General features: G+C 41.1%; 1 protein-coding gene across 2 annotated transcripts in view; it reads left to right on the top strand.

Annotated features, from left to right (window-relative positions):
* Positions 1–15,107: 15,107 nt before the first annotated feature.
* The window catches only part of LOC132877029 (laminin subunit alpha-3-like), a 335,048-nt gene continuing 331,481 nt past the window's right edge, over positions 15,108–18,674 (top strand). The window contains exon 1 of one of the 2 annotated variants that reach the window (XM_060913563.1): positions 15,108–15,573. In XM_060913563.1, coding sequence (XP_060769546.1) covers positions 15,301–15,573 — 273 coding nt within the window. In that variant the 5' untranslated portion in view covers positions 15,108–15,300. The remainder of the gene's footprint in view (positions 15,574–18,674) is intronic. The other variant, XM_060913572.1, reaches the window with a different exon arrangement.

Consider the following 18,674-nt stretch of genomic DNA (forward strand, 5'->3'; position numbering starts at 1 on the left):
ACATTTATCACTAAAGTTGCCTATAGTGGGGGACATGGGCTGGGAATCGTGTGAGGGTTGGTGGAAGATATGTAGAGCTCAGTTATGGAATTGGTTACTCGATATGGAAGAAAGTAGGTTGATGAAACAAATATTTATCTGGGATAAACAAATTATTGGTTCTTGTGCACATTGTTCTGAAACTCTGAGTTTGGTGAGGCTTTTTGTTTAAATAATGAAAAACTTAACATTTGTCTAGAGAATCTGTGTTTGTTCAGAACAAAGGACAGCAGGCTGATGACATATGGACAAAACCAAAATTGCAGACTTTTATGATATTAAAAACTGAATATGGTACAGATAATTATGTTATATAAAATTTGTCAAAGGAACAAAGTGGAAACTGGATGATATGTTAAGAAGAAAAATGAAGTTGTCCAATGTGCTGGCGAAATGAAATAGAAAATGAGTTCCATTTTGCTTTTTTTATTGTTATTTTTATTGTAAACTGCACCATGCCCTGTTTTGTAAGATAAAACCTGATACTGACCTTGTAAATATGGATGATGCACAAGGACTGAGTTGACTGTTGAACATATGAAACATATAAATTAGCCAGGTATCTGGAGAAAGCCTGGGGGGAAGAAAAAAAAAGCTCTTTATCGACACTCTGATGCAGAAATTGGTCCACCCTAAAGACAGAATACCTAGACACAAACAGGACAATTTATGTAGTGTACGTAATTCAATGTAGTGAGGCATGCACGGACCTGTACATTGGGGAAATGAAACAACTGCTTCACAAGTGCATGGCTCAGCACAGGAGAGCCAGTTCCTCAGGCCAGGACTGTGCAGTCTATCTTCATCTCAATAACAAAGGACACCCGTTTCAGGACAGAGAAGACTGGTGGTTTGAAAGAGGAGTCAAAGAAGCCATCTTCGTCAACCTGGAATGATCATCACTGAACAGAGGAGGTGGTCTGAGACACCACTTACCAGCCACCTACAATGCAGTCCTTGGCACACTTCCCAGAAAACTGAATACACATCCACACCAAGACTCAGCTGACTTCAATGACTCACATGATGGCAGAGAGAGCCAACAACCCACAGATTACCCTAACAATGCTCTAGGCTACTAATACCATTCACACCCGGCCTCCAGTGACCCTAACAACCTACAGAATGGCTGAGAGGGTCAACGACCCATGTGATCTCAACAACTCTCCTTAGGGTTGCTTTTGGTCCACTAGAGGATAACTACCTGGAACTCCCCACGGATGATAGGGGAAACATCTTCAAGGATTTCAAGCAAGTCCAGTTGCCTTCTTCAGCACCTATGTTTCACAAGGACTAGGATGACTGAGAACCTTCACAGATATGCATCGTGCATATTTTTCCACAACCAACTGGAAGCATTCAGCAGTATGTAGAACTCTGAAAATTCTTGAAAATGGCCTACATTTATCTTCATGCACATTGTTCTTTCAAAAAAAAAACACAGCTCCTACTATGTAGCATTGCCACCTTACAACTCCATGGTCCCTGGTTTGATTATAAGCTTTAGTTCCTGTCTGAATGGAGTTTTATATTTTCTCCTCATGGCCATATGAGATTCCTTCAGGTTCTCCGAGGTTCTCCTAGGTTCTAGGCTGTTAACACCGTTCACACCCGGCCTTCAGTGACCCTAACACCTACAGGATGGCTGAGAGGGTCAACAACCCATGTGACCTCAACAATTCTCCTTAGGGTTGCTTTTGGTCCACTAGAGGATAAATACCTGGAACTCCCCACTAGTCAGACAGAACAGATGAGAGGTGAAACATCTTCAAGGATTTCAAGCAAGTCCAGTTGCCTTCTTTAGCACCTACAGCTCTTTATCGAGCCAATCTGTTTATGTGAATATTGTATTTAGAATTTCTGTCTTCTCTGTGTGGTTTTTGTTATTATTATTATTATTATTATTATTATTATTGGACGGCAATAATAGTTTATCCTCTATTCAAAACTGGAGACAAACACCTGTTCACAAATCATAGACCTGTTTCTCTTCTCCCACAGTTTCAAAAATTCTGGAAAAAGTTTTAATAATAGGTTAGAAAATTTCATAGACAAGCATAACTTATTCACTGATAATCAATATGGATTTAGACGTAATCGATCAACAGCACAAGCTTTAATTGAATTGCTTGAGGAAACCACAAATTCCACAGATAAAAAGAAATATGCTGTTGGGGTATTCATTGATCTAAAAAAAAGCATTTGATACAATAAATCATCAAATATTATTCAACAAATAGGAACAATATGGTATTAGGGGAATAGCATTAGAGTGGGTGAAAAGTTATTTAAGAAACAAGAAGCAATTTGTGAAAATGGGAGATTACCAGTCAAGATGTTTGGATATTGAGTGTGGCGTTCCACAGGGATCAGTGTTGGGTCCTAAATTATCTCATCTCATCTCATCTCATTATCTCTAGCTGCTTTATCCTGTTCTACAGGGTCGCAGGCAAGCCGGAGCCTATCCCAGCTGACTAGGGGCGAAAGGCGGGGTACACCCTGGACAAGTTGCCAGGTCATCACAGGGCTGACACATAGACACAGACAACCATTCACACTCACACCTACGGTCAATTTAGAGTCACCAGTTAACCTAACCTGCATGTCTTTGGACTGTGGGGGAAACCGGAGCACCCGGAGGAAACCCACACAGACACGGGGAGAACATGCAAACTCCGCACAGAAAGGCCCTCGCTGGCCACGGGGCTTGAACCCAGACCTTCTTGCTGTGAGACGACAGCACTAACCACTACACCACTGTGCCACCCACAACAAAAATTAATAATAATAAATAATACAGAGCGGCAAGCCCCATCCTGAGAACATCCAGATTCCCCCTCAAGCCCCTTCCTCCCAGTATTTTGTAAAAATCATTTGTTTGTATTTGTTTTTAAACTGCTTGATGTTTGGACATTGTTTCAGCTCCACACTCAGTCTGGTTGTCGTGAACGGTTTTGCGCTCAGGTTTCTGTCGGTGGCGGGTTTATAGCATCAACGAAGCTGACTTTGTTAAAACTGTTAATGTTATAGTCATGTTGTCTGTTGTTGCCCAAATGAGGATGGGTTCCCTTTTGAGACTGGTTCCTCTCGAGGTTTCTTCCTCATGTCGTCTGAGGGAGTTTTTCCTTGCCACCGTCACCACAGGCTTGCTCATTGGGGATAGATTAGGGACAAAATTAGCTCATGTTTTAAGCCGTTCAAATTCTGTAAAGCTGCTTTGAGACAATGTTTATTGTTAAAAGCGCTATACAAATAAACTTGACTTGTTCCATAGCTGGGCGGCACGGTGGTGTAGTGGTTAGCACTGTCACCTCACAGCAAGAAGGTCCGGGTTCGAGCCCTGTGGCCGGTGAGGGCCTTTCTGTGCGGAGTTTGCATGTTCTCCCCGTGTCCGCGTGGGTTTCCTCCGGGTGCTCCGGTTTCCCCCACAGTCCAAAGACATGCAGGTTAGGTTAACGGGTGACTCTAAATTGACCGTAGGTGTGAATGTGAGTGTGAATGGTTGTCTGTGTCTATGTGTCAGCCCTGTGATGACCTGGCGACTTGTCCAGGGTGTACCCCGCCTTTCGCCCGTAGTCAGCTGGGATAGGCTCCAGCTTGCCTGTGACCCTGTAGAACAGGATAAAGCGGCTAGAGATAATGAGATGAGATTATTATTATAATTAGTATTATACTGATATATTGATGTCGTGTTATTTTGTTGTTATTTTTATTATTAGTATCATTAGTATTATACGGATATTCACATGAAATAATAATTGGTATCATACAAGATCATAGGGAAATAGAGAGAGAGGGTAGGAGTTAATAAGGTTTTACTTCTTCCTACTCCTTTTCGAACATGTTTAAGTTCATTTTAATTATTATTATTATCATTAGTTAATTAGTAGTAAAATTCGTCATTTTTTATATATATATTCTTTTTATTTTATTTTATGATTTTTTCTTTTTTCTATGATTATGGTTATTTAGTTTGTTTGGTTTTGTTTTGATTTTACTGTTCACTGTTCACACATGTTCGAAATAAAGATTTCAATTTCAGGTTTACATTCTTCTTCTTTTGGGTTTTACAGCAGCTGGCATCCACAGTGTTGCATGACTGCCATCTACAGGTTTCCCTTTGAGCGTGCACTGACAGTTCCATCATCTCATCTCATCTCATTATCTCTAGCCGCTTTATCCTTCTACAGGGTCGCAGGCAAGCTGGAGCCTATCCCAGCTGACTATGGGCGAAAGGCGGGGTACACCCTGGACAAGTCGCCAGGTCATCACAGGGCTGACACATAGACACAGACAACCATTCACACTCACATTCACACCTACAGTCAATTTAGAGTCACCAGTTAACCTAACCTGCATGTCTTTGGACTGTGGGGGAAACCGGAGCACCCGGAGAACATGCAAACTCCACACAGAAAGGCCCTCGCCGGCCCCGGGGCTCGAACCCAGGACCTTCTTGCTGTGAGGCGACAGCGCTAACCACTACACCACCGTGCCGCCCAGTTCCATCATTCTGTCGCAAAACGAACAGCTGATCACACTGAGGTGCTCGCTGACCGCCAATAGTTTGGTCCTGCGTTTCCTTTCCTTCATAGATAACATAAAGTCTTTTCTTCTTGGTTTCTGTTACTACCGTGTAGTTGGTCTTTCATGTTTCATTCAGTGGCGGCTGGTAGTCTTTCAAACAGGGGAGGCTGGTCAGTTACGATATTTCCAGATTTTAAAAGAAAAAACACATCAATTTTGCCCATACTCTTGCCTCTGATCTGGCTGATTGTTGGCAGCGTCACAAACTGTGAAATAACAGGTTCTTTTGGCCCATTAGCCTACTGTCCAATATACATGATGGTGGTGTTGGGGGGGGAGGGGTATATTTTAACATTTTATATTTTAAAATTGTGGCATGTTGTTTAAAAATTGATCATTATTGAAAGCAGCTCTTTGTCAGGAACCTCAGCAGTAGAGCTGGGTGCCACACATTTCATTCAATGACACTTTCCCTATATTTTACTTATTTTGACTGAGAAATGTTTTATTGACAATTTTGATAACCCTTCACTTTTAATCCAGGCCTGTAGTGTGAAATGTTCTCGGCTGTGTTTTTGTTTAAAAATGTTTTCCAAATTGTAGCTGTGTTTAATTCATATCCAGAAAAATATATATTCCAATATAATATACTCAGCATAAACATTTTAAATAGATTCTATATTTTTGGTCCATCCATGACATATTACTAAAGTAGCCTATTTACTGTTGTTGATGTGGGTCACTTGCTGTTAGCCAATTCACTTTCTCGTACCAGGAGAGCTGAAAGGAACGAGTATTATTCCCTACCTTTTTCACCAAGTCAATTTGAGGCGTTGGTCTACCCTGCTCTTTAATTTTAATTTTTTCCTCGAAAGGAAGACTGGCAAATGGCTTCACCAAAATTAAATCAGCAATGCTTGGCATCCATGTGCAGCTTTCTTGCTAGCTGACTAGCCCCCTCAAGTTCAAGTTCAGTCACTCAAATAAACGACATTTCTGGAACTAAGATAGCAAACTTGACAACACTATATTTACACTTTATTTACAATGAAAATATATACAAACTAAAAAACTGGTAGAAACCGCATGTAATGAATGAAATTGAAATGTAAGCTGATCTCTTACAATACACCACAGCACTCGCGAATCTGCATGGGACTGAACTGATGTTGCCAGATACTGCTGACGTTATCCAGCCCAAAATATGTTCAAAACCCGCCAATATGCACTTAAAACCACTCAATTGAGCAGGAAACCCCCCCAATCTGGCAGCACTGTACTGCTGCCTGTCTATAGTTGAAACGAGCTGTCAATCAAAGAAAATATCCGGCCGCTTTCACCAATCACCAGTCTCCTCGCGGAAACTGCCATGTCCCTCCCATGTGAGGCTCGGAGTCTGTGGGTGGGCGTTTTCGCAGTATTTGTCCAATAATCGTCTTGCATTTTGAGATTGAAAAGCGCAGAGCTCCCAATGCCATTGAAGCCCACTGAGGCTGCGCTGCATCGCGCTGTCACGAGGGGGAGAAACTCACGCACACATTAAAGTTATAAGGGCATTTTTAGAGGAGGCTGAGCCTCCCTCGTTGTCTTAGAGCAATCGCCCGTGGTTTCATTCACACACTCACATCCTCCATTTTTCTCTCCTGTTTCAAATTTGTATCCCACAATGCCTTGCGCGAATGGGGAAAGCCCACCACGTGATGCATGACATAGTATCTTGAATTGGGTCATGGTGAAGCAGGAAAAAATAGCGGAGAATTTAGGGCCACATGGCTCTATATTCATTAATTGTTCTATTTAAAAAAAAACAAATAAAATTGGATGTCTGTGATTCGAATTCCGTAGCTTTCAGTCCACTAAACAAAAACAGTTGGGTGTCGGGGAAAATTCTTTTTATGACCTACACTTGAAAAATCTGAAAAGCCATCTAGCTTTAATTATAGTTTCCTGAAATTAAGATTTCATGAAAGACAAACATCTGAAGAAAGTTATCTGCATTGACAATAACAACAACAAAAAAAAAATCAGAAAACGGGCAAAACATTATAATGGCATCTGCTATGATTGCTCTTTCCCAGTCAGCAAATTTCCCTTGCTCTAGATTTGAGCACCATAAACAGCTGTTCTCTGTAATCTGTAATGAGGAATTCTGTAATGCAGCCACACCTCTCCCAACTATATCAGAAACTTTCACAAGGCTCACATCTCTTCCAGCAGTAATCCATATAAGAAGTGCCTATATTGTGCACATCTGGGCTTTATGTGGAATCTATAATAATAATAATAATAATAATAATAATAATAATAATAATAATGTGGCTATACATCATCAAGCTTTAGAACAATTAAAGAATAAATGGGAAGAAAACCCTTTACATGGACAGTACCCAAAACGAGTCAATGGCAAAGATGTTGATCAACCCCAAACAAACCAATGGCTAAGAACAGCTGGCATAAAATCTGAAACTGAAGGGTTTATTATTGCGGTACCGACCCAATGTGTAGGACGTGCAATAAACAACAAGAGACAATAGACCATCTAGTCTCTGGATGCTCAGAATTAGCCAAAACAGAATACATAAAAAGGCACAACAAAGCCACAACATACCACCATTGGGCTATCTGTAAGCATTATAACATCGGAGACAAAGACAAATAGTATGAACATGAGCCATTAACCGTAATGGAAAATGATGAAGCTACTATACTCTGGGACATGTCAATCCAAACTGATAAAGAAATTAAGGCCAACAGACCAGATACAGTAGTGAAGGACAAGAAGGAAAGAGTTTGTCTGCTCAGTGATATGTCTGTCCCCACTAAAAGAAACACTTCTCTAAAAACTACAGAAAAATTCTCCAAATACAAAGATCTAGAAATAGAAATTGAGAGAATGTGGGGTATGAAGACCACAACCATACCAGCGGTAATAGGTGCTCTCGGTCTGGCCAAGAAAGGGATTGAAAAATACCCCAACAAAATCCCTGGTAACCTCAAAATACAAGAAATTCAGAAGCTCATCCTCCTCGGGACTGTTCACATATTAAGGAGGACCTTATCTATCAACTCGATCCATCATACCCTCATCCAGGGGCGATTTCTCAGAGACAACAAGGGAAGCCGAGCTTCCCCTAAAATTCTCTCCCCAAACTGCGGCGTCTACGACATTGAATTCTCATTAAAACAATAACTTGCATAACATAATATATGCCCAAGATTGTATTTATGTTCATAACTATCCTGTAGCTTATTTGAGTGATGTGTGACGAACTTGCAGTTCGCTACGAGAATCACCTTTGCTGCCAGGCTGTAACCTTTCTTATTTCAATGGGCTCTATGGACTGGCAGCAGTGTTGCCAGATTGGGTGGTTTTAAGTGCATTTTGGCGGGTTTTGAACATATTTTGGGATGGAAAACATCAGCAGTATCTGGCAACACTGACTGGCAGCCGGGTATCCGTTGCAGTCTATGAGAGGGCTCTGAACAGCCAATTTCGGCTAGTTGTTATTGGTTAAAATCAACAAAATCGTCACTTCCAGGGAAGCCGGGCTTCTCTGGGACTAAACGAGACAGTGGGAGGGACAAGAAGCCGGGCTGATAAAGGATTATTGGAGGTAGTGTTTGAAAGACATGAGGAGGGCGGTACTTCGGCGAGGAACACGGAAGTATGATCAGTCAGTCCCTAGCGGATGTCGAGAAAGTGTAGTCGTGTGCCAAAGTGCTGTCCGAATTTCTTTTCATATAAACGTTTCTTCTCATTGATGTCTCTGTACATTACTCTGTAAATAAATGTAAATATTACTCGTTGTGCTCTGTTAACTTTCATCCATTCTATCAGTTTGATCATTCGTGAATTCACTCGTTTATTTCATTTGTAGTTCAATCTGGTTGTAGGCTAGCTTGAGCCTTATTGGGATCTGCAGTGCTAGCTGCTAACAGAAATTGGTAAAGTCTCTGGAAAGCACAACCAGCTGGTATGACAGGATCACAGACCATTTTCTGGAAAAGGAGCGGAGGGCAGAATTTGTGTATAAATAGTGTTCATGTTCATGAATCTGAAGTGTGTATATTGTTCAGTAATGTTAAGAGAATGGTGGGCTCAGTGTTATAGGTTATACCTGGGTATAATATTCAAGGTCCTGTGTGTTGCATAGCCTACCTGGTTATGAATTTCCAGACTGTGTTGCAGAAGATGTTCAAGGATGTGTTGCACAGCTGGGTGTTGTGTTAAAGACTCTGTGTTGCATATCAGGGTATGATGTTCAAGGCTCTTCGTTGAATAGCCAGTGATTTTTGGATGTTTGATATTTTTGATTAAGGATATGAGGCACTAGCCTGGCAAGCCAGACTATAACATGAAATGTACAAGCAAAAATACTTTCTGCCACTAGGTAGGGTTGTCTAGTTCACTATGCTAATGGGGCACACCTTTCTATGCTTTGATATCCGGCCTACAGGTTTTACGATGAATGCGTAAAATGGGCTTCCCCTGTTTTAAAAACCAGCAGCCACCACTGCCCTCATCGTAGCCCAAAGTCCATGGGATGGACTTGGCTCCATGAGCAAACTGAACAGGACATTAAGGAAAAAAAAAAAAAATAAATAAATAAATAATAATAATAAGTAAGAAGTTTTCTTTTCCAGAAGGAAATAACTAAAAACATTTCTCAGAAACGAGTACATGCCACTGTTGATCAGAGCAACACTAACCAATAGTGAGGGTCTGTGAGCTCATGTATGTAGAGGAGGGTAGATAGTGCTTTCCTCCAATGCCCTGCATGAGCAGTAGTTCGAAGAAAAAATGCAATAATAATAATAATTATTATTATTATTGTCACGTTGCAGGCACTTACAGATGTAATCGCAGAGGAGAGCGGGGAACAAACAGTAACAAAGCCAAATCATGAGATGTGAATCATGGTCGGGGACAGGTGAGGGTTGGTCGATCGGCGAACTGGACAACGTAGACAAGGCAGGAAGGGCAAACGAGGAAAGATAGCAAGAATCAGAAGAACGGCAGGCAGTCAGGATCGCAAGGCTCGGTATGCACTTGAGAACACAGAACAATACTTCGCGGTGAGTGCTTGAGTGAGAGGGGTTTAATTAGCATGGAACTGAGCTTCAGCTGTGTTCAATACTGGCAGGGGGCGCTGTGGCTCATGGGTTTTGTAGTCTTGAGCGGCCACATTTGTAGTTTGTTTGGCATTGTCGTTCTCACTAGTGACACTGACAATTATAAGTTACATGTATATAGTGCCTTTCTCAAACTCAAGGTCGCTTTACATAGGTCAGAGAAAACAACACGGAGGGAAAAAAGGAGTTGCTAAAGAGTGGTGAGTTTATGCACTGGTGGAGAAATGTTCATGAAACTGAAAGGTTTTGAGATGAGATTTGAAGAAAGGAAGAGAAGGGCAGTCACGGAGGGGTTGAGGAAAGGAATTCCAGAGCTTGGGGGCCATGGTGCTGAACGACCTGCCACCCAGATTAGAGAGTCTAGTGCAAGGAACAGCAAGGAGATTATAGCTAGAGGATCTGAGAGAACAGGATAGAGTATAAGGGGTCAGAAGATCACAGATGTAAGAAGGAACAAGGTTATGGAGAGCTTTGAAGGTGACTAGTATGAGTTTATATTTAATTCTGGACAGAACAGGTAACCAGTGAAGCTGAGAAAGGCCCCCAATAGTTGGCTTTACAAGACTTGGATGTGGCACATGTTCGTTTTCAGCCTCCCTGGTTGATAGCTATCATATGTTCGTGGAAACCTGGCTTGTCATGTGACCAAATTGAGGAGAAAATAGAAACAAATTAGTATGCACACTAAACTGCCCCAAACAACCCTGCATCAGTTCTGCCACATTCTTGGCACTTTTCCAAATAGAAATGTAAATTAAATGTAGTAGTTTACTGGCAAAGTAGAAGTTAGCTTTTAGTTTTATATGAAGGTGGAATTTGTATGAGGTTGTTATGATTGTTTGTGTCAATGTGCCGTATCGGTTTACGATGTGAAGAATAAAGGGTTTTAACTCCAAGTCTCGGAAATTTCCTGCTCAGCAAATTTTCACAGATGGGAATCTCTGAACAGATAATGTTTGATAACGATCTTCTGGAATGGTGTAACCCATCTTAAGCACTTTGTTCAGCTCAGGAAGGCCTATAGGACTATCAGTTCCTCTGATCAATCACTGCTCAGCCAATGGTGTTAGATTTTTATTTATTATTACACTGACAGTCAATGAAAATGTCCAGGTGACATTTATGAAAATAATTTTATTCATAAGCTATGAAATCATGTACTAGAAGCTTACAGATCAATATACTGACATTTAACTCGAGATGAATAAACAAAAAAATCACAATTATTGTGAGCTTTGATAATGTACAGTCCGAACAAAATGGATACCCTGTAATTGGAAAGTTGCAGCTTCAGTACCGAGTATTGTCCCCACCAACAGCAATAGAAGCCGTCAGTCTGCGACGCATACTGCGTATCAAACGGCGAATCCTGTCTTGTGGAATGGCCTGCCACTCCTCTTGAAGAGCCTGGATCAGTTGACCTCTGTTCATGGGACGAGGAACACGGTTCTGGATCTGAACACCAAGGTGATCCCATAAATGCTCAGTGGGATTGAGATCAGGTGAATACGCAGGCCATGGCAGGGTTTGGACATTCAATCGACGCCCAACTTCTGAAAAACATAGGCCGGCTTGCACCATGCCGAGGGCCCGCCATCTGTCATCTGGATTTAACCGTGGCATCTTAGACATAAGGAATACAAAAGTCGGCTTTTTCATGGCCTTAATAAAGGCTATCCAACCCATCCTTTCAACCGTGTACAAATTTTTGTTTTTCTCCAAAACAGCACTTTGAGCTGATTCCTAAAGACCACTCCCTGAAGACTATTGAAAAATGTTTGGATTGAGGAGAACTCATTAATGACTTCTGTGCACGCTATTCAATAGAAACATCTCAAAACAAACATTTCCCCAACTCCGTATTGCATAATATGTTGAATTATTGATCTGGACTTTTTCATTGACTGCCAGTATATTATTATTATTTATTTTTTTTACACAACACCCTGTAATTTTGGAATCATGTCCCAGATCATATCAGGAATGACTGTTTTCATCTCATCTCATCTCATCTCATCTCATCTCATCTCATCTCATCTCATCTCATCTCATTATCTCTAGCCGCTTTATCCTGTTCAACAGGGTCGCAGGCAAGCTGGAGCCTATCCCAGCTGACTACGGGCGAAAGGCGGGGTACACCCTGGACAAGTCGCCAGGTCATCACAGGGCTGACACATAGACACAGACAACCATTCACACTCACATTCACACCTACGGTCAATTTAGAGTCACCAGTTAACCTAACCTGCATGTCTTTGGACTGTGGGGGAAACCGGAGCACCCGGAGGAAACCCACGCGGACACGGGGAGAACATGCAAACTCCGCACAGAAAGGCCCTCGCCGGCCACGGGGCTCGAACCCGGACCTTCTTGCTGTGAGGAGACAGCGCTAACCACTACACCACCGTGCCGCCCCATTGAGTTCTTTTTTTTTTAAATAAATATATTGTTTTAGGGCGGCATGGTGGTGTAGTGGTTAGCGCTGTCGCCTCACAGCAAGGAGGTCCGGGTTCGATCCCCGTGGCCGGCAAGGACCTTTCTGTGTGGAGTTTGCATGTTCTCCCCGTGTCCGCGTGGGTTTCCTCCGGGTGCTCCGGTTTCCTCCACAGTCCAAAGACATGCAGGTTAGGTTAAGTGGTGACTCTAAATTGACCGTAGGTGTGAATGTGAGTGTGAATGGTTGTCTATGTGTCAGCCCTGTGATGACCTGGCGACTTGTCCAGGGTGTACCCCGCCTTTCGCCCGTAGTCAGCTGGGATAGGCTCCAGCTTGCCTGCGACCCTGTAGAACAGGATAAAGCTGCTAGAGATAATGAGATGAGATTTATAATCATTTTTTCCCTGATTTGTAACAGAATGGAATTTTTACAAAGTATTTGGAATCCTATTGCAATAAATAGAATTAGACCAGAATTAAATTCCTAGCATATAAAAACAATTACATGCTTGAAATATTCAGATTTTTCTATTCCATTCAGAAAAAAAAAAAAAAATATATATATATATATATATATATATATATATATATATATATTTGCAGTTGTAAATATCGACCACATATTACAATATCAGTAGACATTTTATATTTTGGTTTGAGGAATGACATGCGGCCTTTGACCTGGATGTTCATGTGGTTACAATGTCAATTCCCTGTTGACATTTATTGATAAACTACAAAACTAGAACTTAATACAAACAACAACGAATGATTAACATAATGTGATCTACGGAAACACTGAGAAAGTGGGTACAAAGTGGAACAAAAATATTTTCTAATGCAGGTTAAACATTATCAGTTCATTTGTTTATAAACATTAGAATTACTTCCTCATTTACGTAAAAACGGACATCCATATATTTATATAAAATATATTTAGTATGAAATATAAGTCGATGGAAAATAAATTTAAAATAAAAAATATGTTTTGTTAAAATCACATTTAGATTTTTTTTTAAAAATAAATAATCATCTGGATGTTGATAATTGTGGAATGGTGTCGATAACTGTGGACAAAGGTGTTGATAATTGTAGAACGGTGTCGATAACTGTGGACAAAGGCATCAATAATTGTGGAACAGTGTTGATAACTGTGGCCAAAGGTGTTGATAATTGTGGAATGGTGTCGATAACTGTGGACAAAGGTGTCGATAATTGTGGAACGGTGTTGATAACTGTGGACAAAGATGTTGATAATTGTGGAATGGTGTCAATAACTGTGGACAAAGGTATTGATAATTGTAGAACGGTGTCAATAACTGTGGACAAAGGCATCAATAATTTTGGAACAGTGTCGATAACTGTGGACAAAGGTGTCGATAATTGTAGAAGGGTGTCGATATTGTGTAACAGTGTCGATAACTGTGGACAAAGGTGTCAATAATTGTGGAATGGTGTCGATAACTGGGCAAAGGTGTCGATAATTGTGAACAAAGGTGTCCATAACTGTGGAACAGTGTCGATAACTGTGGACAAAGATGTTCATAATTGTAGAACGATGTCAATAACTATGGACAAAGGCATCGATAATTTTGGAACGGTGTTGATAACTGTGACCAAAGGTGTCGATTACTGTGGACAAAGGTGTTGATAATTGTGGAATGTTGTCAATAACTGTGGACAAAGGTGTCGATAATTGTAGAACGGTGTCGATAACTGTGGACAAAGGTGTCGATAACTGTGGAACGGTGTCGATAACTGTGGACAAAGGCATCAATAATTGTGGAACAGTGTTGATAACTGTGGACAAAGGTGTTGATAATTGTGGAATGGTGTCGATAACTGTGGACAAAGGTGTCGATAATTGTGGCACGGTGTTGATAACTGTGGACAAAGATGTTGATAATTGTGGAATGGTGTCAATAACTGTGGACAAAGGTGTTGATAATTGTAGAACGGTGTCAATAACTGTGGACAAAGGCATCAATAATTTTGGAACACTGTCGATAACTGTGGACAAAGGTGTCGATAATTGTAGAAGGGTGTCGATATTGTGGAACAGTGTCGATAACTGTGGACAAAGGTGTCAATAATTGTGGAATGGTGTCGATAACTGGACAAAGGTGTCGATAATTGTGAACAAAGGTGTCCATAACTGTGGACAAAGGTGTCGATAACTGTGGACAAAGGTGTCGATAATTGTGGAACAGTGTCGATAACTGTGGACAAAGATGTTCATAATTGGAGAATGATGTCAATAACTATGGACAAAGGTGTTGATAATTGTGGAACGGTGTCGATAACAGTGGACAAAGGTGTCAATAATTGTAGAACAGTGTCAATAACTGTGGACAAAGGTGTCGATAATTGTGGAACGGTGTCAATAACTGGACAAAGTTGTCGATAACTGTGCACAAAGGCGTCGATAACTGTGGACAAAGGTGTCGATAATTGTAGAACGTGTCGATAACTGTGGACAAGGGTGTCGATAATTGTAGAATGGTGTTGATAACTGTGGACAAAGGTGTCAATAATTGTGGAACGGTGTCAATAACTGGACAAAGTTGTCGATAACTGTGAACAAAGGCGTCGATAATTGTGGAATGGTGTCGATAACTGTGGACAAAGGTGTCGATAATTGTAGAATGGTGTCATGTGATCTGACATGCTAAGTAATCGGGAATCAACTCATTTTTTTTTTCCCAGTGGAAGTTTGAGTAATTGTTCATGCACAAGTTATATATTGAAAGTCTTTTCTACTTTTGCAAAGGCCGAAAGCTCGTTAAGGTGTCGATAAATGTAGTCGCCGCCCTGCTATTTTTTTAAATCTTGAAACCTTTCATTTCATTATTTCTTAAGCCCTTTTTGGTCTCCAGCGTTCCTTTAGTTTCGGTTTTATCTCTTTCTGTGTTTGACTCGGAGTGATGCTGAATGCTGAAGGCTGAAGGTTCGGTGCCACTCGGATAGAGAGGCGCGCGTGCACGAGCACAGTCAGGCGAAGCGCGCGTGCACGGTGGGAGAACCCGCTTCCAGCAAGTGCGCTGAACTTTGATGTCTCGCGCACCAGGAGAGGAGAGCGGAGAGAAAAGAGGAGTGCAGAGAGGAGTGCAGAGAGGAGTGCGGCTGTAATGGGCCGGATATGAGCGCATTCCACACACGCGGATAATGGCATGGAGCAGCAGAGCGACTCTGATCTCCGCCGCGCGCCTCTTTATTCCGTGTTTGATCTGCGCGGTGGTTCCGCTGAGAGCGCGAGCGCCAGTCAGCGCCGCCCCGGGCGGATTCAGCCTGACCCCGCCGTACTTTAACCTGGCCGAGGGCTCGCGCATTTCCGCCACGGCGACCTGCGGTGAGGAGGACAGCGGCAACCCCAGGAGGGATCTCTACTGCAAACTGGTCGGGGGGCCCACGCTGGGATTCACCAGCCAGAATATCCAGGTAACACGCGCGCGCGCCTACCTGCGGGATTCCCGACTCTGGGAATGAACCAGAAATCCCTGCTGGACATTCCGAGCTCAGCCTTCTGTACACTCATTACTGATGGAAAACAGGATAGTTCACATCAACGATCTGAAATAATAATAATAATAATAATAATAATAGAGCGGCGACTACATTTATCGACACCTTATCGATCTTTTGGCTGTTCCAAAAGTAGAAAAGACTTTCAGTACATAAACTGTGCATGAATAATTACTCAAACTTCCACTGGAAAAAAAAAAAAAAAGAGTTGATTCCCGATTACTTAGTGTATCAGATCATGTGACTCCGTTCCACAATTATCGACGCCTTTGTCCACAATTATCGACACCGTTCGACAATTATCGACACCTTTGTCCACAGTTATCGACACCGTTCTACAATTATCAACATCTTTGTCCACAGATATCGATACTGTTCCACAATTATCGACACCTTTGTCCACAGTTATCAACACTGTTCTACAATTATCAATGCCTTTGTCCACAGTTATCGACACTGTTCTACAATTATCAATGCCTTTGTCCACAGTTATCGACACTGTTCCACAATTATCTATGCCTTTGTCCACATTTGTTGACACCGTTCCACAATTATCAACACCTTTGTCCACAGTTATCGACACCGTTCCACAATTATCAACACCTTTGTCCACAGTTATCGACACTGTTCTACAATTATCGACACCTTTGTCCACAGTTATCAACACCATTCTACAATTATCGACACCTTTGTCCACAGTTATCGCCACTGTTCCACAATTATCGATGCCTTTGTCCACAATTATCAACACCTTTGTCCACAGTTATCGACACCTTTGTCCACAGTTATCGACACAGTTCTACAATTATCAACGCCTTCGTCCACAGTTATTGACACCATTCTACAATTATCAATGCCTTTGTCCACAGTTATCGACACTGTTCCACAATTATTGATGCCTTTGTCCACAGTTATTGACACTGTTCCACAATTATTGATGCCTTTGTCCACAGTTATTGACACTGTTCCACAATTATCAATGCCTTTGTCCACAGTTATCGACACCGTTCTACAATTATCGATGCCTTTGTCCACAGTTATCGACACGTTCTACAATTATCGATGCTTTTGTCCACAGTTATCGACACCGTTCTACAATTATCGATGCCTTTGTCCACAGTTATCGACACCGTTCCACAATTATCGATGCCTTTGTCCACAGTTATCGACACCGTTCCACAATTATCGATGCCTTTGTCCACATTTATCGACACCGTTCCACAATTATCGACACCTTTGTCCACAGTTATCGACACCGTTCTACAATTATCGACATCTTTGTCCACAGATATCGATACTGTTCCACAATTATCGACACCTTTGTCCACAGTTATCGACACTGTTCTACAATTATCAATGCCTTTGTCCACAGTTATCGACACTGTTCTACAATTATCAATGCCTTTGTCCACAGTTATCGACACTGTTCCACAATTATCTATGCCTTTGTCCACATTTGTTGACACCGTTCCACAATTATCAACACCTTTGTCCACAGTTATCGACACCGTTCCACAATTATCAACACCTTTGTCCACAGTTATCGACACTGTTCTACAATTATCGACACCTTTGTCCACAGTTATCAACACCATTCTACAATTATCGACACCTTTGTCCACAGTTATCGCCACTGTTCCACAATTATCGATGCCTTTGTCCACAATTATCAACACCTTTGTCCACAGTTATCGACACCTTTGTCCACAGTTATCGACACAGTTCTACAATTATCAACGCCTTCGTCCACAGTTATTGACACCATTCTACAATTATCAATGCCTTTGTCCACAGTTATCGACACTGTTCCACAATTATTGATGCCTTTGTCCACAGTTATTGACACTGTTCCACAATTATTGATGCCTTTGTCCACAGTTATTGACACTGTTCCACAATTATCAATGCCTTTGTCCACAGTTATCGACACCGTTCTACAATTATCGATGCCTTTGTCCACAGTTATCGACACGTTCTACAATTATCGATGCTTTTGTCCACAGTTATCGACACCGTTCTACAATTATCGATGCCTTTGTCCACAGTTATCGACACCGTTCCACAATTATCGATGCCTTTGTCCACAGTTATCGACACCGTTCCACAATTATCGATGCCTTTGTCCACATTTATCGACACCGTTCCACAATTATCGACACCTTTGTCCACAGTTATTGACACTGTTCCACAATTATTGACACCTTTGTCCACAGTTATCGACACCATTCCACAATTATCGACACCTTTGTCCACAGTTATCGACACTGTTCTACAATTATCGACACCTTTGTCCACATTTATTGACACTGTTCTACAATTATTGACACCTTTGTCCACAGTTATCGACACCTTTGTCCTCAGTTATTGACACTGTTCTACAATTATCGACACCTTTGTCCATAGTTATCGACACCATTCCACAATTATCGACATCCAGATGATTATTTATTTAAAAAAAATCTGTATGTGGTATTAACAAAACAAAGGTTTTATTTAAAATTTGTTTTTCATAGACTTATATTTTGTACAAAATATTTTGTATATAAATATATGGATGTCCGTTTTTACGTAAATGAGGAAGTAATTCTAATGTTTGTAAACAAATGAACTGACAATGTTTAACCTGCATCAGAAAATCTTTTTGTTCCACTTTGTACCCACTTTCTCAGTGTTTCCGTAGATCACATTATGTTAATCATTCGTTGTTGTTTGTATTAAGTTCTAGTTTTGTAGTTTACCAATAAATGTCAACAGGAAATTGACATTCTAACCACATGAACATCCAGGTCAAAGGTCGCATGTCATTCCTCAAACCAAAATATAAAATGTCTACTGATATTGTAATATGTGGTCGATATTTACAACAAACTGCAAAAAAAAAAAATATGAATGGAATAGAAAAATCTGAATATTTCAAGCATGTAATTTTCTTATATGCTAGGAATTTAATTCTGGTCTAATTCTATTTATTGCAGTCTGATTCCAAATACTTTGTAAAAATTCCATTCTGTTACGAA

This window comes from Neoarius graeffei, chromosome 1 (assembly GCF_027579695.1).
Source record: "Neoarius graeffei isolate fNeoGra1 chromosome 1, fNeoGra1.pri, whole genome shotgun sequence".
In the NCBI taxonomy this organism is placed as follows: domain Eukaryota; kingdom Metazoa; phylum Chordata; class Actinopteri; order Siluriformes; family Ariidae; genus Neoarius; species Neoarius graeffei.